Source organism: Chiloscyllium plagiosum, unplaced genomic scaffold (assembly GCF_037043375.1).
Source record: "Chiloscyllium plagiosum isolate Xiang-an unplaced genomic scaffold, Cpla_swu_hap1 HiC_scaffold_25, whole genome shotgun sequence".
NCBI classification, from domain to species: domain Eukaryota; kingdom Metazoa; phylum Chordata; class Chondrichthyes; order Orectolobiformes; family Hemiscylliidae; genus Chiloscyllium; species Chiloscyllium plagiosum.
Window position 1 is genome coordinate 46,895,069 of NW_028270163.1, and position 26,103 is coordinate 46,921,171.

At 39.6% G+C, this 26,103-nt stretch overlaps 1 protein-coding gene across 3 annotated transcripts in view; it reads right to left on the bottom strand.

The window, feature by feature from the left end:
- Positions 1-569: 569 nt before the first annotated feature.
- afmid (arylformamidase) overlaps positions 570-26,103 on the bottom strand; it is a 47,732-nt gene continuing 22,198 nt past the window's right edge. For all 3 annotated transcript variants that reach the window (XM_088000697.1, XM_088000696.1, XM_088000698.1), the window contains 9 exons: positions 21,107-21,211; positions 18,765-18,813; positions 18,434-18,523; positions 17,898-17,966; positions 13,729-13,826; positions 11,979-12,057; positions 11,206-11,341; positions 4,296-4,400; positions 570-1,455 (listed from right to left, as the gene is read on the bottom strand). In XM_088000697.1, coding sequence (XP_087856823.1) covers positions 1,426-1,455; positions 4,296-4,400; positions 11,206-11,341; positions 11,979-12,057; positions 13,729-13,826; positions 17,898-17,966; positions 18,434-18,523; positions 18,765-18,813; positions 21,107-21,211 — 761 coding nt within the window. In that variant the 3' untranslated portion in view covers positions 570-1,425. The remainder of the gene's footprint in view (positions 1,456-4,295; positions 4,401-11,205; positions 11,342-11,978; positions 12,058-13,728; positions 13,827-17,897; positions 17,967-18,433; positions 18,524-18,764; positions 18,814-21,106; positions 21,212-26,103) is intronic.

A 26,103-nucleotide genomic window follows, 5' to 3' on the forward strand; every position in this document is an offset into this window, starting at 1 on the left:
AAAGATTGGGTAATGTAAGAGTTGGGAGAGGTGACCTTACGCAGCTCAAAAGTATAACTGTGTACTAGTTTGAATGTTCATTGCTCATTTGCTTCTGCATTTGATGTCCATCTTCCTTCCCACCTATCTGCTCCACCTTCCACTCCGACTTATCACTACAACCCCCCCATCCCCGCAGTTATCTATTGCCTTCCAAGCTACCTTCCTCCCAGCCCCACTCTCACCCTTCCTATTCACCTCTCAGGCCCCTTCCCCACCCCCCCCATTCCTGATGAAGGACTTATGACCGAAACGTCGATTCTCCTTCCCCTCAGATGCTGCTGACTTGCTGTGCTTTTTCAGCACCACACTTTTCAACTTGGATATTTTATGTTCACCTGTGATAAGACTTCATAGAACAACTTGAGATATGGCGTCTCCAACAATTAGCTTTGCTAACCCTATAGATTTCCTGGAGAATATATAGCATAATCTGTTTCGTCCAACTGTCACACATAGCCAAATTTTCCCCCATGTTTAATATTTTCACAAATAATTAAAAGTGCATTCAAAATAAGCAAAAGAAAATGAACAAAGTGAATTTGTATCTTTATTGCTTACAGTAGAGATCAATCTTCTGACCAGGTTTTGTTATTACTGCAGGTTTCCTGTAGTTGACTATTGGTTGGTTGTGGTTTCATGCTAACAGCTGGTGTGCAGCAGGTTAGGCAGTATCTGAGCATCCAAGATCAAAGACAAACCATGAAGAGACAAGCAAAATCAAGCACAGGGAGAAAATGTATATGAAATGGAATTAACTTTAACTTCAACAGTAATGGTATAGTAATTCACTGAAATTGTACCAATGGCCAACAGTAACACTGCAAATTGATGTTTTACAGAGGCACTGAAATTATGTTGCTAAGGGTTAATAAACTTTGAATGAAACCAGGGGCTTCTAATTTAGTTTTGCACAGTACAAAAGGATTTGTGTGCAGATTGATTGGAACTTTTGTAAGTTTGACATTGATTTGTTTACAGTTCCTTAAATACACCCTATGCAGTATCCATTTATTCCATCAAAATATCTGACTATGAAAGAAATTGAATCTTGTGGATATTCATCTATATTTATATTATCCTGAACATCTGCCAGCTGGGACACTTTAAAATTATGTATTTTATGCAATCAGTTCACATATTCCAGAACTTTCTAATTTAGAGGCAAGAATAAAAAACGTTTTATATATAGTGTATAACTACAATCCCAAGTATTACATAATATTTAACAAGTGGTTAATTATTTAGCATTAAGAGACTGTTAGAAATATGCAAGCATTTTGCATTATACAGAGTTAATTGCCTGGAACTAAGAATATCTACAGTTCTTTCTGTAGCAATGAGGGAACAGTTAGTGTATGCTTTTCTAGTTTTGTGGAAATTGATTCATCTTCTAATCACCATTTTCAACAGTACCTAAAAGAAACAAACATACAGTGGTATTAGACTGATATCTTTAAACTGATAAGATTTCTCAATTATATTTCCAAAATTCCGATGAAAAGGTATGTTTATCAATTGTTCTTTAGCAGTAAAGGTAAAGTTGCAGTACTCCTACCAGACCGTATGACTGTTATCCCATTAGAGAGAGATGATTGATGGTGGTTAACCCCGCAAACACCATGGTTGAGGCAAGGGGTAAGCTTGAGAAAGTGCAACCTTCTTGGTCAGGACTGTGAGAATTTAACCCATGCCCTATGGCATCAATTTGCATCACAGTCCAATTGTCCAAGCAACTGAGTGAACCAACCCCTCTTTAGAAGTAACTTTAGAAGTATATTTCATAATTAGCGTGATTGAAATGAATTTCATGCCAGATGACAACCCATAATTGCCATAGACAATTTTTAAGGTGTTTACTTGTATTTGCCCGTGATCTAATATATTTTATGTGTATATTTTTTTACCCTTAGAGTGATTGAGTCAACTTAATTAATCCAACAACAATCTTTTCCATTTTAAAATGAACAATGTTAGTTTATTGCTCTCCCACAGTTGCCTAGATGTTAATGGAAATATGATTTTTCACTACGGCTCATTCACAGTATCATTCATGTTAAAATTAGATGCAGATGAAGGTTAAGACAGTTATTAGAAACTGAAGTATAACCTAATCACTATTTTTGCTGTGGTCCTGATGTTTCTTCGTCAAGTTGTTATTTTTGGCTGAAATAAAGGTCTTGAAAAGGAAGATATTCTCAGTAGCAATGGTTCCTACTGTTAATGGCCTGCAGGTTGATTTCTCAAGTAAGCTTAAGAGGAGAGATTAGAGGAGAGAGAAAGTGGAGTCACAGATAGACAGAGCAGTGAAGAAGGCTTTTGGCACCCTAGCCTTCATCAGTCATTGAGTATAGAAGTTGGGAAGGTTTGCAATCAGTTCACATATTCCAGAAGTTTCTAATTTAGAGGCAAGAATAAAAAACATTTTATACATAGAGTATAACTACAATCTCAAGTATTACGTAATATTTAATAAGTGTGAATAGGAAGGGTTTGGAGGGATATGGGCCAGGTGCTGGCAGGTGGGACTAGATTGGGTTGGGATATCTGGTCGGCGTGGACGGGTTGGACCGAAGGGTCTGTTTCCATGCTGTACATCTCTATGATTAATTATTTAGCATTAAGAGACTGTTAGAAATATGCAAGCATTTTGCATTATAAAGAGTTAATTGTCTGGAACTAAGTATATCTACAGTTATATTGCAGTTGTACAGGATGTTGGTGAGGCTGTACTTTAAGTATTGTGTTCAGTTTTGGTCACTTTGCTATAGGAAGGATGTTATTAAACTAGAAAGAGTGCAGAAGAAATTTACAAGGATGTTGCCAGGACTCAACGGTCTGAGTTATGGGGAGAGGTTGGACAAGCTAGGACATTTTTCTTTAGACTATACGAGACTGAGGGGGGATCTTATAGAAGTGTATAAAATCATGAGAGGCATGGTTCGGGAAGATGCACTCAGTCGTTTTCCCAGGGTTGGGGAATCAAGGACTACACAAAGCATGGTACACATATGGAATGAGCTGCCAGCGGATGTGGTTGAGGCAGGTACGTTAACAACATTTAAAAGGCATTTGGACAAATACATGGATAGGAAAGTTGCTTCCAATTAAACCTGTTGGACTATAGCCTGGTGTGTGATTTTTAACTTTGTACACCCCATCTCCAATTCATGGATAGGAAAGGTTTAGAAGAATATGGGCCAAATTCAGGGAAATGGGGTGAGTTTGGATGAACTAGTTTGGGCCAAAATGCCTGTCTCTGTACCGTAGGACTCTGTGAGAAAGTCCTGGTTTCTATTTCAGGTATGGTGGTTAGGCATTTTAGCTGCTTAGGTGACTGCAGCTGTAACTTGGCCTTGTTTGCCAGGCTCCCTCCCTTTCTAATGAAATTCCATTTGTTGGAGAAAGCAGTTTGAATTTTCTGCCACATCCTTGAACAGAGACTTTAACCATGTGACTATCCTAAATAACAAGTATCAAAATAAGGTAGGTTTGTAATTCAGACTTAAAAATCACACAACACAAGGTTATAGTCCAACAAGTTTATTTGGAAGTACTAGCTTTCAGAGTACTGCGCCTCCTTCAGGTAACTGATGAAGGAGCATGCACTCTGAATGCTATTACAGTAGTACCTCGACATACGAACGACCCCGTTCATGAACAAATCGGTTTACAAACAGGATTGTACATAAAATTTTGTTTCAATGTACGTATGAAGTTCAAGGTATGAACGAAGGTACGAATGCAAAAAAGCCTGTGTGCGACCATGTGGTTTCATTGTTCTGTTTTGCTACGCGCTTGTTGAACGCAAAAGCTCACGGGCCCCGCGTGATCTCATTCAGTTCGTCTTTGGTGTGTGTGCTGTGAATAGCTGTCCAAGCATTCTTACTCTACCCAAGCAATGGGGAAAAATTGATTCAGTTCGCGAACTTTTCGGTTCGTGAGCCGGGTCCCGGAACGCATTAAGTTCATAAGTTGAGGGGCTACTGTAGTTCCAAATAAACCCGTTATAACTTGGTGTTGTGTGATTTTTAACTTTGTCCACCCTAGTCTCCCACTGTAGTTTTAGGTAGCCAAAACCTTTTTTTTACACCAGGCAAATTTGCATTTTTACAATGAAGGTGTTAAGATCTTTGTTTATCCCTTGGCCAAAACCAGATTGAGTTGTAGTCAAATCAAAGGTTCATTTTGTTCTCTTGGGAGATAAGACAATTCAAATCCAAGAAAGCAAACCTTATAGTTACAAAAAACTTTACCTGTGTAAGAAAGTAGTTCTCATCCACTAGTTTTTCTATGATATCAAAATGATCTGTATTTGGTACATCTTGAAAACTGACCTTCAACCCAGCAGCCTTAATAGCCTGCAATGAAAAGTTATTTTAAAAGAACTGCACGGATAATGCACCCACACGTTATTCTGAATAACAGAATAGCAAATAATGTTTCTATGAATGAATTATTCATATTCAGCTGACTGAAAGACACGTCAGGATGGTAGTGTAAAGGGAATTCTCCTTGTCTCACTGCTTAATGGGCATTACCTGTATTGATTGGTGTCAATCCTCCTTGCAGGAAGTGTAATTGGAATAATGGGGGTGGGTTTTAAATAGTAAGATGGATAGGGAAGAAGACCTAAATAAAGTACCAAAAAAAAGGAATTTAAGAACCTTTCTGTTTGAAAGATCCATGGGGCAAAATTGGCATACAAAAGACACATGAAACGGGTTGTAGCAAATTAGTAGCCATCTTTCACAATGCCCCCCAGTTTCTGTTTGCCACTGACTTGGAAAATATTGCCAAGTTGTTTAATTTCAAACCAAGTAAAAATGGTAGCATCTTCCATCAATGGTTCCCACCCATTATCATCCCCTTAAATTACTAACCCTTCCTCACCTTTGTGCCTCCTACTTAACAATTCAAGACATCCCCTTTCCTGATCAAGGATGGACCAGCCCTCTGATTGATCATTGTCCTCTTCGACTGGACTAAGGACTGCTCCCCTTTGACTTTCAGACCTGGTTATTTAGTTGAAGTTTATTTGGTATGCTTGCAGCATAAGCTGCTGCCACATGCCATGAATTTGAAATTAACATTGCATGGTGCCATATACTAACACATCCATCCCCTTGACTATTTATTGGTGGCCTAAATAACAAGCTGCCCAGCTTTTTGTCCGCTCTAAAACACAAGGCAAGACAGTGACAGCTAAGAAAACAGTCTTAAGAGCCCTGAGGTGCATCCTGTTCTAATGCACAAGTTGAATGCTGTCCTTGTATACAAAGCTGATTAGCAGCAGCATTGCAATGTTAGGTGTCAGTCAGCTCCAAAGTGCCATATTGAATTAATTAGATTACTTTACAGTGTGGAAACAGGCCCTTCGGCCCAACAAGTCCACACCGACCCGCCGAAGCGTAACCCACCCATACCCCTACATTTACCCCTTACCTAACACTACGGGCAATTTAGCATAGCCAATTCACCTGACTTGCACATCTTTGGACTGTGGGAGGAAACCGGAGCACCCGGAGGAAACCCACGCAGACACGGGGAGAACGTGCAAACTCCACACAGTCAGTCGCCTGAGGTGGGAATTGAACCCGGGTCTCTGGCGCTGCGAGGCAGCAGTGCTAACCACTGTGCCACCGTGCCGCAGTTAATGAACTATGTTGTAAGTTAATTTGAGATATTCCATGGTGATCCATTGCTGCTGCCAAACTCTGTGGACAGATGGTGCAGGTGGTCACTGCACATTAGTAAAGACCTGAGATTTGGGCCAAAATGGATGCCAGGGGAAGATGTTGGTGAGCTGCAGCTGCCTGGTAACCATTGTGACTTTCAAGTTGGGAATTGGCACTGATTTCTCTCCACCACCTGGGAAAATAGCAACCTGCATTAAAAAAGGAGAGATTCAATGGGAAGCGATGGCCTTGTGGTATCATTGCTAGACTATAAATCTGGAGACTCCGGTAATGATCTGAGGACCTGGGTTTGAATACTACCATGGCAGACTGTGAAATTGGAATTTGATTTAAACAAATCTGGAATTAAAAATCTAAGGATTGTCAGGCGAAAAGAAAACATCCGGTTCACTAATGCCCTTTAGGGAAGGAAGTTGCTATTTTTCCCTAATCTGGCCCACATGTGACTCTCTAAATTGAAAAGTATTGCACTGGAAAGGCACAGCAGATCAGGGAGCATCCAAGGAGCAGGAGAGTCAATGGTTTGAGCATAATCCCTTCATTAGGAATATGGAAGGGGGGGGAGGGGGATGAGAAATAAATGGGGGGAGTGGCATTGGGGGGAAGGTGATAGGTGGATGCAGGTTGGGAGTAATTATGATAGGTTGGTGGGGAGGGGGAAGTGGCGAGGTGTAACGGAAGTAGGACAGATCAAGAGGGCGGTGCCAAGTTGGAGGGTTGGACCTGGGATGAGATGGGGGAAGGGGAGATGAGGAAACTGGTGAAATTGACATTGATGCCGTGTGGTTGGAGGGTCCTAAGGCACAAGATGAGACATTCTTCCTCCAGTTGTCGGGAAGTTTGGATTGGTGGTGGAGGAGGCTTAGAACTTGCGTGTCCTTGGGGGAGTGGGAGGAGGAATTGAATTGATCGGCCACAGGTGGTGGGGTTGTTTGGGGCGTGTATCCCAGACATATTCCCTGAAATGCTCCACAAGTTGGTGTCCTGTCTCTGTGATGTAGAGGAGACCACATCGAGAGCAACAGACACATAGATGAGGTGGGTGGATGTGCAGGAAAATCTCTGCCGGAGGTGAAAAGATCCACTGGGGCCTTGGACGGAAGCGAGGAGCGAGGTGTGGGTGCAGGTTTTGCACCTTGTTCAATGGCACAGGAAGGTGTCGGGTGTGGAGGGTGGGTTGGTGGGGAGCATGGACCTAATGAGGGAGTCGTGGAGAGAATGGTCTCTGCAGAACACAGGTAGGGACGGGGTAGGAAATCTATCTGTATTTGTGGGGTCCGATTGTAGGTGGTGGAAATGGTGAACGATAATGCGCTGTATCCAGTGATTAATGAAGTGAAAGGTGAGAACTGGGATTGGGGGGGTAGGTTCTATACTTGTTGCAGTTGGAAGGGTGCGGTTCAAAAGCATATCCCCCAAGGACATGCAAGTTCTGGGCCTCTTCCACTGCTAAATCAAACCCACCCAATGACTGGAGGAAAAACACTTCATCTTCTGCCTTGGGATCCTTCAAACACACAGCATCAGCATCGACTTCACTAGTTTCCAAGTCTCCCCTCCCTCCACCTCATCCAAGATCCAACCCTCCAATTCGACACTGCCCTCTTGACCTGTCCTATCTGTCCATCTTCCTTTCCACCCCCTCCCCACCGACTTATCACAATTTCTTGCCACCAGCATCCACCAATCACCTTCCCAGCTACCTTCCCCACAGCCCAAACCCCACCCTCCCTATTTATCTCTCAGCCCTCTTCCCCCTCCACATTCCTGATTAAAGACTTATGCCCAAGATGTTGACTCTCCTGTGCCTCGGATGCTGCCTGGCCTGCTTTGCTTTTCCAGCACCAGACTTGTCAACGCTGACTCTCCAGCATCTGCAATCCTCACTTTCTCCTGCTTGTGACTCTACACTGATAGTAATGTGGTTGACTCTCAACTGCCCTCTCAGCAATTAGGGATAGGGCAATGAATGCTGGCCCTGACAGTGACACGGTCATCCTGTGAATGAATAATTTTTAAAAATTATAAGTAAGATCTTAACATAAGCAAATGAGCTCCTCAATACTCATTTGCAATATTTTCATCTAGCCATCAAACCCTATATGGAAAATCAGGTTCTTATTTTCTGAACTTGGATAGTCTCATTTGCATACATTGATCAAAGACTTGGACAATTCAGCCGAGTAAATTTCCAGTCTTGTCAATGCTGGACAGGAACAACAGATTAGAAGATAGATCAGGGAAGGTCAAAGATCAGACCATTCTCATCGTAAGAGGCCTCGCTGATATTCAGCCGTTTGCCTTCTAGATTGGATGTGGAGTAGAGAACTGAAAAATTTCTCAAGTATAAAATTGATGAATTATTTTGAGTGCTGATGTTAGATGTTCCAGCTATACCCCAAGTATGAGCAAATTCATTATCACCTCTATTAACACAATGTTACTCGCAAATTATTTACATCTTCTAGCCTTTTAACTGCATTGATTCTTAGTTGGTCATTTACTTACAAGATTCCAACTCCTCACACCATTCCCCCTAACAAGAATCCATTTTGTTTGTTTGAAATGGTTAATATGTTTTTAAATGTAAAATATTCTGTAAAGGTGAAAGCTTTTCCAATACTTGTTTGCTAAATTTACAGAATAGTAGTGTCAATGTAATTTTAAACTCGAAAAATGCATGCTGTAGCTCTGCACTACTTAAAATGATGCAATTTTCTACATTTTGGCAGATAAATTGCTCTGTCAAACAATAAGGAAAAAATATATAATACCATCAGAGAACTCAATGAGTGAAGGTGGACTGAGGTGTAGGGACTTGGGTCTGTAGCAGAATATTTTCAGAATCATATTTCATTCTGGTTGAATAATGCTTAGACAAGATTGTAGATAATGGAGGTGTAAAATACTGTACTGAGCAGTTCCTGAAATTACTCGTATCTTAATGAAATAGTATTAACTTGACAGAGGAAACAACACCTGAAAGACATATATCAGAACCTTGAGTGGAGCTTTAATCAGTAATATTTCAAATGCAAAAAGTCTAATTATTTCAGGCTTGAGTGCTGCACCCTGATTTTGAATTCTTTTCAATATGGGGTAGGCTCATATAAACAAGTTAGGCGCACACCTGAGGAGGTGTAAAGCCTTTGGGGTTCTTGGTCAGGCCGATCAGGAAGGTGACCTGGATTTCTGGGGCCTCACTGAGACGTAGCAGCGGAGGCTGGAAACCACTACCAGAAGTGTGCTCACTGTTGCCTTCCATTGTACTGGAATTGAAACCGCACAATGGGAAATAAATGGTTACAATCACACTCTGGAGTATGCAGGGTAAGTTTTTTTTCTGTGAGGGAGGGAACTGCAAGATCCACTGATGTGAGGCAGTTTGAGGGCAACAACATAATGCACAGACCCAAGCACTATACAGAATACAAACTGTAGGCTTCCTAATTTTTGGCAACCCTAATACATTTGTCTCCCTGTGTACAAGGACCTGCCCCAGACATTACTGACATTTAGTTCAGCATCAATACATCTGAACATAGGCCAAGGAAAGTATAGCGATGTTTAACCAAGAGATGCAATGGCACAAACAGAATCTGTTCCCTATGTTGGCTTTGTAAATTTGGTTCCCCATGCTGGAGCAGACTATCAACACAGACGTCTATCCATGGTTTATCCTGTATTGACTCAATGTTAAACATCATGGTGGCACCATTACAATTGGGGCTAGACCAAGATTCAAACAGAAGTATTGCAAAACCATTAACATTAATGAAAACATGATCATTCATACACAGTACAATGTCACCCATTTCATCAATGTGTACTCAAAATTTATCTTTTTTCTTTCCCTTACAATTTATCTCAGTATAGTCACAGGTTCTCTAGCTGCGGTAGAGGGAGGCTACTCAAGAGTGAAATCCATTGAACTTGGAAATTTTGTCATGTGACCCTAAGGCATTCGTGTCTGAACAGCCCTAACATACTGACAGTCTCCTTATCAGTCGTAAGTGGACTCTACTCATTTTAAACTTCCAAGGGTTGGAAGGAGGCAGGAAGGATGGAAGTAAAGGGCCAAGCCACCTCTCCTGTGTCCTGAGAGGATGTTCTGAGGTTCTTCCTCTGACTGGATGCCTCCTGGAATCATTTGTTCCCATGTAAGAGTGAACACCAGGTTCTCTGTCACCCTGTCACCATGAGGACCAGTGACTGGTATGATAGAATACAGGAGTCTGTGCATACATCCGACAGACCTTGAGAATGCTACACTTGGCTCTCCAAGGCAGTTGCCAACCTGTTCATGGATATGGCCAGACAATCACTTGCTTGAGACAGTTAGGTTTCTACTCCTGTAGATTCTGGGCTATGAGGGTATTAACTCCCATAGATAAAACCTGTCTGCTGTATCGATGTTTCCTTGCATATTCTGACAAAGTTCCTGATTGTTGACACCATGGAGTCTTCTCCTGTCTAGGTTGAGAAGGTGCCTGGTCTCTTACAGCCTGGGGTGTTTCTTTCTCAAACCAGTTACAGAACTGTCACAGTGAGGTGCTCAGAAGCTTGTGTTCCCAATTTATCTAAGCTTGACGTTCTCATCAAGATATCAATATCTCTGACAGTGGACTGTAACAGAGGCACCTTGTTGATAAATCCTCTAAAGCCTCAGAACTTTGTCAGAGGTTGAGGAGGTACCTTAAGACCATAAACAAAGGAACAGAAGGAGGCCATTCAGTCCATTGAGTCTGCTCCACCAATCAGTGAGATCAAGGTTGATCTAATAATCCAACTCCATATTTCTGCCTTATCCTTTTAGTTCTTGATTCCTTACAGACCCCTTACTCAGAGAGTATGCTCACTGATCCCAGACTCTTCCACAAGGGGAAACAATCTATCCACTCAAGAAATCCATTCATAGGAACATGTTAAGTACAATTGTACTTGTACTTGAAAATTGCTATGATTCCAAATCCCTAATGGTGGTGGCACCTGTGCTGGGGACCTATGAAAATACCAGGGTGAATGTGGCAATTACGGGAATGCAAGACTTGTGACTGTTGGCGATGAAGGGTTGGAGGGACGATGCAGGCAAGTCCTGGGTTGGAAAGCTATTTAATCCACAGACTCCTTGCATTAAAAAATACTTACTTTTTCTGCAGAGTTTTGCAAAACAACAATCTAGCCTCAAGTATCGGCATTCACTGTTTTAAAAAATGAAAGGATTTATCGGGGCCATGTAGCCATTGCAGCTTTCGAGCTCAGGGCACCAACATTTTGACTGGTGACTCCACTGGTGGTCGTGACTCACAGTTTGAGAAGCGCTGATTTAGGTTGGTCCACCATGTCCAGAAGCCTCTAGTTATGCTAGGCTGAATTATTCAAAATCTGCTTGAATAACATTTCCCAGGAGATAGGAAAATAGGTTTGATAGAGTGAAACAGATGAAGTACATAAAATGAAAATGTACCTGGTAATATTCTTGAGATTGTTTCCTAAATTCATCTGAGTCATGCTGTGCCACGGCGATTATGATCTCACAGTTACCATTCAGCTGCTTCGTGACATTCACAAATCGCATCGGACTATTTCGGAGAGCATCAGCCCTATTAAGTCAGAATGAAGTATTTATTTCAGACTGATGTGACAAAAAAACTATACTGCCATCATCAAAACTAAAGTCTGCCAGTAAAGGGAAAACACGTTTGTCACAATTACAATCACAAGGAATTGATTCAAATATGTTGGCTTGATTTAACAACCAATCATTAGAAGCAAAAAGCTAAAAGCTGATAATCATAAAAATTGCAAAATGAAAGTTAATTTTTAGCCATGCAAGTAAGTTGCTAATACAAGACTTCTAAAGTTTCTATTTCACATCTAAACTTCAGCGAAAATGCAATCACTTACAATATAAGAGTAAATAGATATAATATAAATAAATGATTGCTCGTTTCAAATGCAAACCCCAAGTTCTCGAACACTCACTTCATTTTGCAACTTATTAAAAACTAAAATTAAGATAGAACCCAAAGAAAATGAACAGCAAATACTGAATGAGTTGGCATGAAGAATTACCAGTTTTCACACTATTAAGTGTGAACATACATTCCACACAAAATAGTGAGGGATTAACACAAATACTGAGGTCATTGAACTTTGCACCTTTGGTTCTGATTGCAAAAACGTATTAATTTATAAATACAATCATAGTCAACAGCAATGAATGCTCAGTGAACCTACTCGGTCATCTTAAGAGGATCATTGACAAAGGTATGAACAATTGGACAGAGATCATAAATCCCACTGACAAGTAAAGCACCTGTGGAGAAATAAAACATGGTTCTGTAAGGTGCCATCAGTCAATGGCCTTGTAAAATTAGAATGATGTTGTAAATAATCCACATTAAAACTTAGGCAATATTTTTGAAACATTCACATCTTTCAACCATTCAAATATCTTAGTTAAACACCTAAATAAAAAAAAACTTGACAAAGTGTGAGCTACATGTTAAGTGTGTCTGTAATGCTAACACTCACATGGTTTCTTGTGGTGCAGTGGTACTATTATGTTGCAACATAAACCTGGATTAGAGGGTTGATGTTTAAATCCCACCTGTCCTGGACTTGTGTTTTAATGTGTCTGAACAAGTTGATACCTACAAAAGTTCACATATTACTGCACATCTGATTACTCATGTAATCACACATAAACTTTTCTCATTGTTTAGTGAAGGTTTTCACATGTCAACCTCCTGTTCAGCTTCTGCTCATGATGAATAAAAATTTGAAATATCAATCTGAAATGTCAAAACTGTTTCAAGTATTCTTCATGGAGCCATCTTGAAATGTGTTATGCTAAATTTTGTTATTTTAGGGCTTTCTCCGAGTTATGAATGCCCGACTTATGAATGCTGGTACTTACGAACCAACCTCCAAAAAGCCTATTAGTTTAAAAAATCAAGTTGCATATAATGGTTTGTACTAACAAATGGGTGGACTACTTTGTGTGATGCTAAAATCACTGCATGTTTTTAATGTTTTTATACCTAAATATACACACACACACACACACACTCTCTCTCTCTCAATTATAAATACTGTACTATAGTTATATTTATTATTATTACTGTATTATTATATTTAAGATGTATTAGGCAAAATGCATACTATATACTAAGACAAACATTTGACTTATTGATGCCGGATGTGAACCGTATGTAACTTTCTGACTTATATACAAATTCGACTTATGAACAGACTGAAAAACAGAACTTGTTCGTAACCTGCGGACTTCCTGTATTACTCGGCACGGTGGCTCAGTGGTTAGCACTGCTGCCTCACAGCTCCAAGGAGACCCAGATTTGATTCCAGCCTCGGACGACCATCTGTGTGGAGTTTGCACATTCTTCCCGTGTCTGCATGGGTTTCCTTCAGGTGCTCCGGTTTCCTCCCATAATCCAAAGATGTGTGGGTTAGGTGAATTGGCCATGCTAAATTGCTCATAGTGTTCAGGGATGTGTAGGCTAGGGCATTAGTCAGGAGTAAATATAGAGTAGGGGAATGGGTCTGGGTGGGTTACTTTTCGGAGGGTCGGTGTGGACTTGTTGGGCCGAAGGGCCTGTTTCCATACTGTAGGGATTCTAATTCTAATTCTAAAAAACTCTACTCAATATTGTGATAGAATAAAGGAAGGTTTACAGCACATCTGGCTATTAACTTGACCTGAGAGTGCTTAATGTTCACACTAGATACCTAAAATAGAAATGTATTCCATTCCCAACATGAACACGCCTCAGTTTGGTGCATACAACAGTTCGTCCCATATGAGTTTTACTCAGGGATGTGAGGAGGAACATCAATACAGCTTTATGTTCCCAAATAATAACAAAATATACTACCCCAGGAATGCCTTTGGTTACTGTAATTGAAATGATTGAAAGCAAAACTAAGTGCACTAATTTGAAGTAACTCAATACCTTCCTGTTCTTACCTTTAATATCAGGAGAGATACCATACTCTTTCCAATCAGTACAAAGTACCATGGCTCCCACATGAGCACCAGCAGAATGTCCACAAAGGTAAACACCACTACAAAACACACAAAAAAAGAGTATAAATCTTTGGTGAGTTGTGTCTGAACAGAAATCAGCTCTGTATCTCCCCCCTCTTTGTGCATTTCTGACAAAGAAAACTTTATTCAGAAGACCATTTAAACTGCATTCTTTTTCTTTGCTGGAATAACAACAGCCACTGTTAACAATTGAAAGTTGTGCAAGCATCTTTTGTCCCGATGAATTCTGACTTCAACAATGAATTCTACTGGAGGGTATCCTTTTTTTTATGGGGAATTATTTAAACAGTTACTGTATATTAGTGAGTAGTGGAGCATGAGATTTGCTCCCTCTTCCTATATAATCTTAATAGAAAATAAATCTCTGGAATTGACTAATTTGACTTCAGCTTTACCTCCAGCTGCTCCTGCCCTCAGGGATCCATTACTGCATGGTTCAGCGTGGAAAATTCCCTAATGAAGCAGCTGACATTTTCTTAACCAACAGGTCAAAGAGAGAATGATTAAGAAATGACAAAATTAATTCATCATTTTCAATGTTTCTACATTCAAAGGACTTTAAATCATAGTTCCTTAATAATATGTGTGTGCTACTTACGGTTAGCCTGCACTGCTTCCACTTAGTTTGCATTGAGTAAAGCTAGTAAACGTTGTCTTACATGTAGCCTGCAGTGTCTTACAGATAGCCTGCATTGCTTCCAATCAATTTGCACCCTTAAAGATAGCTTGCATCTTTCAAAGGAGTGGTAATCTATGGCTAGGGCAAGCACTCAAAGTCATGCAGTAAGTCACATTGTCCTGGAAGAAGAAAGAATGCAATACTGGATATTGTGAGGGCAGTCTTTTTTGGATGATGTCTGGAGGTCCAGTGGAAAGAAGGAGCGATGTTGCATATCCACAGAGAGCGGCACGAGGTCCTCCAGAAACATAGTCAAAATGCAAGGGGAAATGTCAAACATGAAGTCAGGGTCAGGTCATGAGGACCTGAATGAAGTTCTAAATTTTTTGAGCTCATACAAGTCACTTTTAAAGCCAACCCTTTCAACTGGGGAGGTGATGGCCTATGGGTATTACTGCTGGACTGTTATTTCAGAGACCCAGGTAATGTCTGGGGACCCAGGTCCTCTCATGGATTTGAATTCAGCAAAGGTCTGGAATTAAGAGTCTGATGACAACCATAAAGCCGTTGTTGATTGTTGAGGAAAACCTAAGAAATTGCCATCTGACCTACATGTGATTCTAGATCTTCAATAACTCTTAAATGGCCTCTGGGAAATTAGGGAAGAGCAATAAATGCTGCCCTAGCCACTAGTGCCTACTTCCCATGAAAGAGTTAAAAAAGACTGCAGATACTGCTCAACAGTACCAACAATCCCTATCACTAAGAACTCTTGGCTAATATTCATAAGCTTGCTTCACCCTCACATTTTTGAGGTCAGCCACATCATCCAAACAGATTGTTCAGTAGACTGGACGCAGTGGATGTAGTGTACATGGATTTTAGTAAGGCATTTGATAAGGTTCCCCATGGTAGGCTTATGCGGAAAGTCAGGAGGCATTGGCTAGTAGGAAATTTGGCCAGTTGGATAGAGAACTGGCTAACCGGTCGAAGTCAGAGAGTGGTGTAGATAGTAAATATTCAGCCTGGAGCCAAGTTACAAGTGGAGTTCCACAGGGATCAGTTCTGGGTCTTCTGCTGTTTGTAATTTTTATTAATGACTTGGAAGAGGGAGTCGAAGGGTGGGTCAGTAAATTTGCAGACGATACGAAGATTGGTGGCGTTGTGGATAGTGAGGAGAGCTGTTGTCGGCTGCAAAGGGACTTAGATATGATGCAGACTGGGCTGAGGAGTGGCAGATGGAGTTCAACCCTGTCAAGTGTGAGGTTGTCCATTTTGGAAGGACAAATAAGAATGCAGAATTCTTAGTAAGGTGGAGGAGCAGAGGGATCTTGGGGTCTATGTTCAAAGCTCTTTGAAAGTTGCCACTCAGGTGGAAAGAGCTTGTAAGAAAGCCTATGGTGTATTAGCGTTCATTAGCAGAGGAATTGAATTCAAGAGTCGTGAGGTGGTGTTGCAGCTGTACAGGACCTTGGTAAGGCCACATTTGGAGTACTGTGTGCAGTTCTGGTTGCCTCATTTTAGGAAAGATGTGGAAGCTTTGGAGAGGGTGCAGAGGAGATTTACCAGGATGTTGTCTGGAATGGAGAATAGGTCGTATGAGGATAGGTTGAGATTGCTAGGCCTTTTCTCATTGGAACGGCGAAGGATGAGTGGTGACTTGATAGAGGTTTATAAGATGATCAGGGGAATAGATAGAGTAGACAGTCAGAGACTTTTTCCCCGGGTACAACAGAGTGTTACAAGGGGACATAAATTTAAGGTGAAAGGTGGAAGGTATGGGGGGATGTCAGGGGTAGGTTTTTTACCCAGAGAGTGGTGGGGGCATGGAATGCGCTGCCTGTGGGAGTGGCAGAGTCAGAATCATTGGTGACCTTTAAGCGGCAATTGGATAGGTACATGGATAGGTGCTTAAGCTAGGACAAATGTTCGGCACAACATCGTGGGCCGAAGGGCCTGTTCTGTGCTGTATTGTTCTATGTTCTATATTCTATGTTCTAGACTTTCCTCTCTTTTGGAGGATCAGGTGGAACACGAACTGGAACAAGCTGAAGCTAACCAGAGGAGGAAGGCTGTGACTGCATATCCTTATGCCCATGGAGGAGAAAATGCTAGTCATTATTGGAATGGCCATTGTCAAGGTCATGACCAGAGACAGGGTTGAAACCAATGGTTTCAGCTGACAATATCCTCATAAATAGTCCTCCTCACCTCTCACTTCCTCCTATTTCCATAACCTCTTCTGATTTCCTGGCCTCACATAGAATCATAGAGTCATACAGCACAGAAACAGACCTTTCGGCCCAACTCATCCATGCCAACTCGGTTTCCTAAACATAACTAGTCCCATTTGCCTGCATTTGGCCCATATCCTTCTGAACCTTTCCTATCCATGTACCTGTCCAAATGTCTTTTAAATGTTGTAACTGTACTTACTTCCACCACTTCCTCTGGCAGTTCATTCCATATATGCACCATCCTCCATGTGAAATGTTGCTCCTCAGGTCCTTTTTAAAACATTCCCCTCTCACCTTAAACTTTTTCCCATTAATTTTGGACTCATTTAACTTAAAGAAAAGACTTTGGCTATTTACCTTATCTGTCCTCCTCATGATTTTATAAACTTCTAGAAAGTCATCACTCAGCCTCCTACACTCCAGGGAAAAGAGTCCCAGCCTCTCCTTATAACTCAAACCTTCCCAATTTGGTAACATCCTTGCACAATCTTTTTTGCATCCTTTCTCGTTTAATAACATCCTTCCTATAGCAGGGCAACCAAAATGTTCCATCTCTTGCTTTCCACTCTTCCCCTCTTGACATTAGCCTGAATTTTTCACTTTTCAGATACCCAAGTTACCTGTCATCAAGGGCAGATGGCAAGAGTAATGCAAATGGCAGCTCGGAAGGTGAGACTGTGAATGAGTTCAACTGCAAAATCAACTAATGCTCAGCCAGGTGACAGAAGAACACACTGATGCGTATGCTGAACAAAAGGCCTCCTGAATTCAGAAGCCTGCCAAAAAGCCAGTTTCCAATCTTTAGTAACATAAAGATATCCAGCACCAACTCGGTACAAGTTTTTGGCAAAACTTTGATTCCAAACTTTCTATCATGACATGAAGCAATTGTCAATTCCATTTGCCCGCTAGTGAATCCAACTGTGATGTAATATCTTTAATGTTGATGTCACAATTTTCATTGCAGCACAAGACCAGCCATTCAGAATACTGAATTGTCATGCAAGATCGGCTTGTTGCTAATGCAAGGTCAGTTTGTTGTTATGCAAGCACAGGCAGCTGCCCTCGAGTCTATGGATTGCAGGTTTCCCGGCGGCGGGAGGCTTGTAAATGTCACTGCAACAAATTACTGGAATAATTGAGGCACTTTGCTATCTTGCAACAGTTACTCCATGGAAGAACCTTTTCTGTTTTCCAGCCTTGAAATTCATACATGTGATGTGAGATCTTACCTCAAAGAAGAATACTGTTGCACAATAAAAGCTACGCTACGTCGGACTTGAGATACAATTAGGTCCATACTACCTGAGAATTCAATGAAAAAATGTCTCAGAATTTAATTTTAAATTACAGTTTCATACAGTAACAGCAGATTTGAAGCTGGTGTTAGATCATTTTATTATCCAAAACAAAAATGGTCCTAAGCCAGCTTCTGGAACTGATTTTTACCCAGAGGCCTCCTTGTTGGCCTTCACTTCCGTAACAGATGAAGAAAGTTACAGCACATCGAACAGTATTTATAAGGTAATTTTTATTTTGTCAGTGATTACAGAAAAGTTTGATGGAAATAACATATAATAAGAAATGAGAATAGCAACAATGATTTTATGACACCAATTACTCTTCTTGTAATGAACTCATGCTGACAATGGAGTGGCCTAAATAAGATTTATTTCATGACAAATATCGAAGAGATGAAAAGTTTTGAACCCCAACATGATCTGGAATTTCCTGGTCTTGCTACTGTTGGTAACAGGCTCTGCTCTACCTACCTTTTGGGGCCAAGGTGTAATCAACAGCAACAACGATTACTCCAGCTTTATTCAATGGAGGCACCATGAAACCAGACAAGTCTTTGCTGCAATCAATGATAAATCAATATTTTAGCAGAATCACTCTTTTATACGTCCCGTGGTAACAAACTGTAGAATTAGGATGTTCAAATCATATTAATTATCATAATTGGACCCCCAGTAACTGTCTTCAATCACAATGTACTTATTACTCTACTACTGGTTTCTACTCACATATTTTATTTTTGACTTTTTTTAATATTGATTATATGGAATAATTTTTCAACATTGTTTGCTAAGACTCACCTCAGCAACTGCCAGTAACCTCCATGAAAATAAATCAGCAGAGCTGGTGCTGTAATTTTATCAAAACAAAGTTAGTGTTAGTCTGCCTTCACTGCATTCACCTTCATCTGTATTTGTGTTACAAAAGATTTAATGAAAGCAATTTCCAAAATCAGCATGGTATTATATATACACATACAAAGATAGAGTAGCAGGCAGTTCATATTTATTTTATTGACACAATTATCTTATAAAAAAACTCAAAAAGTACTTTTTTTAGTTTCATTATCTATGTTTTAAGGCCTCTGCTTCTTTCTCTGATGTCCAAATTCCCAGTATCATACAGCATTTCCAGATGAGAGGGCGAACAGCTCGTCTAACTATGGTATTTACAACTGGTCACAAAAACAAGTCATATCTGGATTTCCAGCGAATAACTATTTAACTATTGAACTCAAGAAACTGATTTCAGATCTAAAGGTGATGCAATGTTTATCAGTTCACCAACAACTGGCTGTTTGAGATGCTTAACAGAAACTCTAACCCAGTGGGTTTCCTACAGACAGGATTACTGCTTTCCAACCAGATTGCATTGAATGCTGCCTCTCTAGATAATACTGCCTGTCCCCAAGCTTTCAATAGACTGTGATTTATTATTCAGCAAAATAAGAGAATTACAGTGTCAATTTCATATTCAGTATGCCAAAGGATGATGTTTCAAGCTGCACAGGAACACAAAGAAGCACTTTAGGAAATGAGTGATTGTAAAAATTACTTTCAGATCAAGCAACCTGATTCACTGATAAAATAATCCAGATTTTAAGCAAGATCTTCCTTTGCATTATGTGAATGGTGTTGGATCAGTTTCAAACCTGAGTTCTTCGGGTCTTGGTACAAACTCAGATCAGACTTCTAAGTTACTGTTACTTCAAAGTTATTGTTAAACTGTACATGATGGTAAGGCTGCAGAGCAGCATGCTGGATGCTGTACAGGATCCAATTTCTTCACAAAACACTAACACACCACTATTGAGGTCACAGTGATATTACAGTCTATCTCAGAAGCTCATCTATATATTCACTAAAATATATTTTACATTTTACATATAATGCAGCTTTTCTCTTTAGCTCTTTGCCAACTCTTGCATTTGAGTTTACTCATAATCTCCATGACAACTCATTAATATTTTTGGATTTAGGTCACTTGTGGAAAGAGACTTTGCCTCACAAGTGAATATTCATGCACCAGATGAGGCTGCACAACTTCTCCATGCTAGACTCTCATTTTTGACTTAGTGCTATTGACAAGAAATCATTGTGTGAAGTCACAAGGGTACCATTTACAAGTTGTCTTATTTAATTGCTTCACCATATTATGTGGCACACAAGCAGGAGATAATTTATTCAGAACCAAAATCAATGCACTGGGAAATTAAATCAACTGAATTTGTAGATAAAATGTGACTATAACTTGTGGTGAAGTTATTAATAAATCACATAACAGTCAACTCGTCTTGTCATGGTCATCAGTAAGGCTTTCCGATTTTTGAAATGTAAGATAGTAGCAATTTCTAAATCTCTGGGAATGTTGAATTGCAATACTTCTTTATTGCACAAGCACATGTCAATAATGCAAGTGCATGGAAATGAATTACATCCAGCTAATGCGTTTTATTAACAAAGTTTACCTGGCCAAATAAGCCTTCAGCTTTTATGCAAATCAGATTCCTTAGTCCCAGGTTAGATGGTAGATGTCCATTTGCTACTTTGACAGCAAGTATTCTATTTATTAGATGCTTGTTTACTATCACATGAATTGTATCTCAATAGCAGAAGAATTAATGATATTCAATCAATATTGGGAGCCATACAGACCAAGAAGGTCCAAAGTCTGATTTTACAACAGTAGTGGACACTATCTCAGTGTGGTGAGAGTGGTGTGTTTATTGATGGAAAGTGGCAAACATTTTTTTTAAAGTGTCAGATCTATCCCCTTGCTGTAGTACCTAGCCTGCACATTAAATTTGAATTGAATTAAATTTCTTTGCCATAGTCCCATGTAGTCAAATAACTTGGTGTTGTTTGTCATCAAGATTTATACATGAATAATAGACATTCAGGATAAAGCTCTAGGGTACACCTGGGAAATAGATTTGGTCAAAGAATCGTGACTAAAGAAGAAATGGATCCAGAAAAGTGTCAGGGATAAAATTGCTTCCCCAAATGCAATTCCTATTACAGCTCATTTAAAAAAAGCCCAATTAGCCCCAACAATATAAATATTTACTGCAAAAAAGCATTTATCCAAACTGATTTCCCAGTGAGCTAAAATGATTAATGTTGGATTATATTCTTCCACAAACCTGGTGATGGATTTGGAGGGAGATAAACATCTAAGGTTTCACCATCTCCTTGTCCGTATGCAACATCCAACCAAGTCTGAGCTACATTGCGACCTTGTTCAGTCCCTGAATGGTGCCAAAAACAGTGTTTATTTTGGGGTGAATACACAAGTTACCTCTTTAGAAACATGATAGTGACACAGTGTTTTGAAAGGCAACATTAGCACTATTGAGATCTGTATACAGATGTTGAGTTCCCGTTTGGCTATCTGAAACTCTATCACCTCAGAGTCAGAATGTTTTAAGATAAATCATATCCTCTAACCTGACACTTTGTGCTGTAGTGAGGAAATGCTGCACTGTCAGAAGTGCCATCATTCAGAGCAACGCTGGCAGATTCCTCAGAGCAGGTCACCAGTGAGATCATTCATTGCTTGTTCCTAATAAAAATATTTTGGTATGTCACTCCATTTTTTAATTTTCCTGTTCTTCATGTTTTTGTTACTTCACTTTTTGTTTCACTGACAAGTGCTTATATACAACAATCAGTTAACTCTATCTTTGTTAATATTTAATTATTTTCTGTGTATGTTTTAATGTGTAATAATGTACTTGTTTTTTTCAATGTGTAATGATTCTGAAAAGGAAATAATCAAAACATTCGAGCATTTATATTTCTAATGTAGCTATAATTCTTTTGTATCCAATACCAATTCCACAATGATAATGATCTGAGCATTCCCTTTACCCATTCAACCTTCTCCATCTGTTGGTCACAACAAAATTAACCGAAAACAAAAGATCCCTTCCATCTTGGATTTATTTCCCAATTCGGATGTAAGCAATTTAACGAAACTTTCTTGAGTTAGAGAAAGAGGGAATTTATTAGTTAATAAACAAGAGGAAAATGAAACTTTAAAAAAATCTATACTGATTAGAAATGCCAAGTGAGTAAAAAGATAAGAGCAAAAAAAAAGAGAGAAATCCATCCTTTCCTTTTCACCTACAAGACAGGGGTGTTGAGTAAATATTCTTCAGCTATGACACAGCATCACCTTTAAAGATAGAATCAAATCTGTCTGCATAAAGGTTAAAGTTAAAAATCACACAATGCCAGGTGATAGTGCAACAGTTTTATTTGGAAGCAGTAGCTTTCGGAGTGCTGATCCTTCATCAGGTAGCTGTGGGACAGGATCATAAGACACAGAACTTACAGCAAAACATCACAGTGTCATGCAGCTGAAATGATATATAGAACAAATCTAAATTGCTGTTGTCTTTCATCTTAGAATGGGTTGTAGGTTTCAGTTCATTAATATGTAAATCCCAGAACTTCTTTCAAGTCACATTGCCTAGATAACTTAAGCTTTTATGAAAAAAGGTGACATTTCAGCTCAGACAATGCATTACATGTGTGATGTTAGAATCTGTCAGACTAGTTCTATTTCCAAAGTAGGAATTCGTAAAACATTACATGGATTGACTGCTGCATTGACGGCCTGCATGTTGTGCGCTTTTTGAGCAAAATAGAATGTATCTGTAAATACAATTCAGCAAAATAGAATGTATCTGCAAATATAATTCCTATTTTGGAAATAGAACCAATCTAACTCAAGATTGGGATACAGACCGACCCTACCCTCACACCTTTAATGCATTGTCTGAGCTGAGATGTCACTTTTTTTTAATAAAACCTTAAGTTATCTCCAGAATGTGACTCAAACGAAGGTCTGGGATTTACATATTAATGAACTGAAACTTGCAAACCACTCTAAAAGATGAAAGACTTAACAGCAATCTAGGTTTGTTCAACGCAGGTATACCATTTCAGTTGCATGACACTGTAATCTTTTGCTATAAATTCTATGTGTTATGATCCTGTCCCACAGCTATCTGATGAAGGAGCAGCACTCTGAAAACTAGTGGTTCCAAATGAACCTGTTGGACTATAGCCAGGTGTTGTGTGATTTTTAACTTTGTCCACCGCAGTCCAACACATCATGCATAAAGGTTAGACAGGTCATGGACAGATTGGATGTTGTGTTGGAACTAGCATGTTTGATCCCTCATGGTTTGTAATTATACTTAAATACATACACACTGATAAAGTGATAATAGCTGTCCAACTGTTTCAACAATGTAAAAGGTTTCAGATGTCCCTCCTCAGGAGCTAATAAATATTTAAGATGGCTGATATAAATGTATGGAATGTGAAACCCCCATTGTAAACAGTTAGCTTATCATTTGTAGACTGCATCACTCTGCCAGTTCCCTGAGTAAACCTCATGTGGTACATAATATATACATGGTACATAAAGAGATGATATTTACAATTGTAATGGTTTCAATAGTGTGTGTTTTCCATTCCTTTTGTGATGTATCACTTGATGGTGATAAAGGCTTCAGTTTCTCTGATAGCATCCATATGGTTTGTTGTCACATGTACTGGCTGATGAGCGTCTGTAAGCTGTACAGTTACACTCACTTCTCTGACTTCATTTACATGCAAGTGTGCCATGGTTGGAAGTTTGAGAACATTGTTCCTTGGTTGGTTCTTTTTCGCATGCGGCACTTGTCACACGTTGGGTTTCTCTGGTACTTGAGCTTCTTGCCATAGTTTAGCCTGATGCCTTCTTGCATAACACAGTTAAAAATCACACACCACCAGGTTATAGTCCAACAGGTTTAATTGGAAGCACACTAGCTTTCGGAGCGACGCTCCTTCATCAGGTGATTGTGACAATCACCTGATGAAGGAGCGTCGCTCCGAAAGCTAGTGTGCTTCCAATTAAACCTGTTGGACTATAACCTGGTGTTGTGTGATTTTTAACTTTGTACACCCCAGTCCAACACCGGCATCTCCAAATCTTGCACAACACAGTTTGCATAAATCACAAAATGCTGGACAATATTTGGATGGTTGAGATAAGCCACATGATTTGAATATTTTGCAGACCCTATTGACGGGTGTAAGTCAAAAAGCTGCAGGCCTGCTACAGTTGCTTCAAACACGTGTCCATCCAACAATGATGCTTCAAGTGATACTTCTTTGGGTTTGTCTAGAAGGACTTTTCTGAAGGATTTAATGCGTGTAGAGGCAATGACAAATTCCATAAACCTTTTAATTAAATTAACTTCAGTGAAATCACATTCTGTACTTTTGCAACAACACCTGCCAATGAATTGGCCAAATTTTTTAGCAGAATGTTGTCGGTATGACAAGAACTCAAGCCTATGAATCCTGAATTTGAGTTAAATTTCAAACGGATCTTCTAAAAATTGAAAAATGTTGTCAAGGTCTTTGTGGTCAGCAGATTTTATTTTTCTTATTCCTTTATGAGGCTGGTACAATTACACCATTTAAAAGGCATTCGGATGGGTATATGAATGGGAAGGATTTGGAGGGATATGGGCCAAACGCTGACAAATGGAACTAGATTAATTTGGGATATCTGGTCCGCATGGATGGATTGGACTGAAGGGTCTGTTTCCATCCTGTACAGCTCTATGACTTTGTGATTCTATTTCCCAAAGCAATAAGAATTTGACTTAAAGTATTTTGTTATCAGTGAAATAATGATTTTCTTTCTTTAAGTAACTGAAATTATGATGATGTAATTGAATGCCAATTCAAGCTCAGACGTTTTCTTTCATCTATACTGTACAGCATTATGGTTTTAAACAAAGGATCTGTAATACAGTTTAATATTTTTCTTACTTTTTGTCATTATCGATTTCTATCTTTTTGTCTCTTTCTTAATGTTGCTGCTTTAAAGTTTCTGCTTTTGAAAAATAACCGAGCAGTTCAAAGTTTGTGAGAAGATTTGTAGCTCGGGTGCTCGTTGTTGTGGTTCTGTTCGCCGAGCTGGGAATTTGTGTTGCAGACGTTTCGTCCCCTGTCTAGGTGACATCCTCAGTGCTTGGGAGCCTCCTGTGAAGCTTCAACACAAATTCCCAGCTCGGCGAACAGAACCACAACAATAACCGAGCAGTGCCAAACATGCCCAAAAGTGATATTGGTGTAACACCACATGCACCTTTTCTGCTCCTTTTGCACTATTTCTGAAAAACAAAATTGCAGAATCAACTGATACCTGAACATAGGTGAGGCCTTAATAATACCAAGAACAGTCCTTTTCCAGCATTTTGGTGACACTTTATCCTAGGATCACTTTGCTTAATGGGAGCTAACCTGGATTTTTTACAAAGCTTCTTTTCTTATAAATCAGACATACCGAGGCTTCCCTTTTTTTTAAAAGGTGAGCGTACTGAGATTACTGTGCTTCAGTGCAGGGTGTAGCACTTTGGTCTTGACTGTCCATTGTCAATTTCAGCTTGGAAGAGTCACAGTTAGGACTCTTCATAATCACCACTGCTGCTTTCACCTTTACAACCTTTAGTACCAAATTGCTGCCAATAGCTTTCAGTGTCCATTTAATCCCACCATGATGTTTCTTGGATCTAACACCATGACCAGTATGGTATAGCCTATGTGCTCCCTATATGCTATCTCATGTGGTAAATACTATGGACTAGGTGCTTGAAAGTTTATTAACAGCACTATTTATACTGTTATAAGATCTGAGACTTACATATAATCAGGTTGTTATGCTTAGTAATGTTATTTGTGCACTGCATAACTGTAACTCTATACATGGGTGACTGTAGTAATTACATACTGCTACTGTGACTGCTACTGAAGGTGGGCTGGGGATACCAGAATGTCACATGTCATGATGTTGATCTTCATGTCATCTAACTGACTTCAAGGTACATGCCTTTCTGTAATCTATGCAATAACACAACTACTTTCTTCATATTTCCTTTCATTACTTGCTTAGAAATATTGCTTGTCACTATGGCTGAGCCTGACATTATCATCAACCCCAAACTACTCCCTTGCTGAGATCAATTAATTTTGCTCATCAAGGGAGTGAAACTGGATAATTCCTCATTAATGACTGTAAACCTCCTGGATTGTCCTGGTGTTATCAAGATTTTTTTTTTCAAAAAGCTGA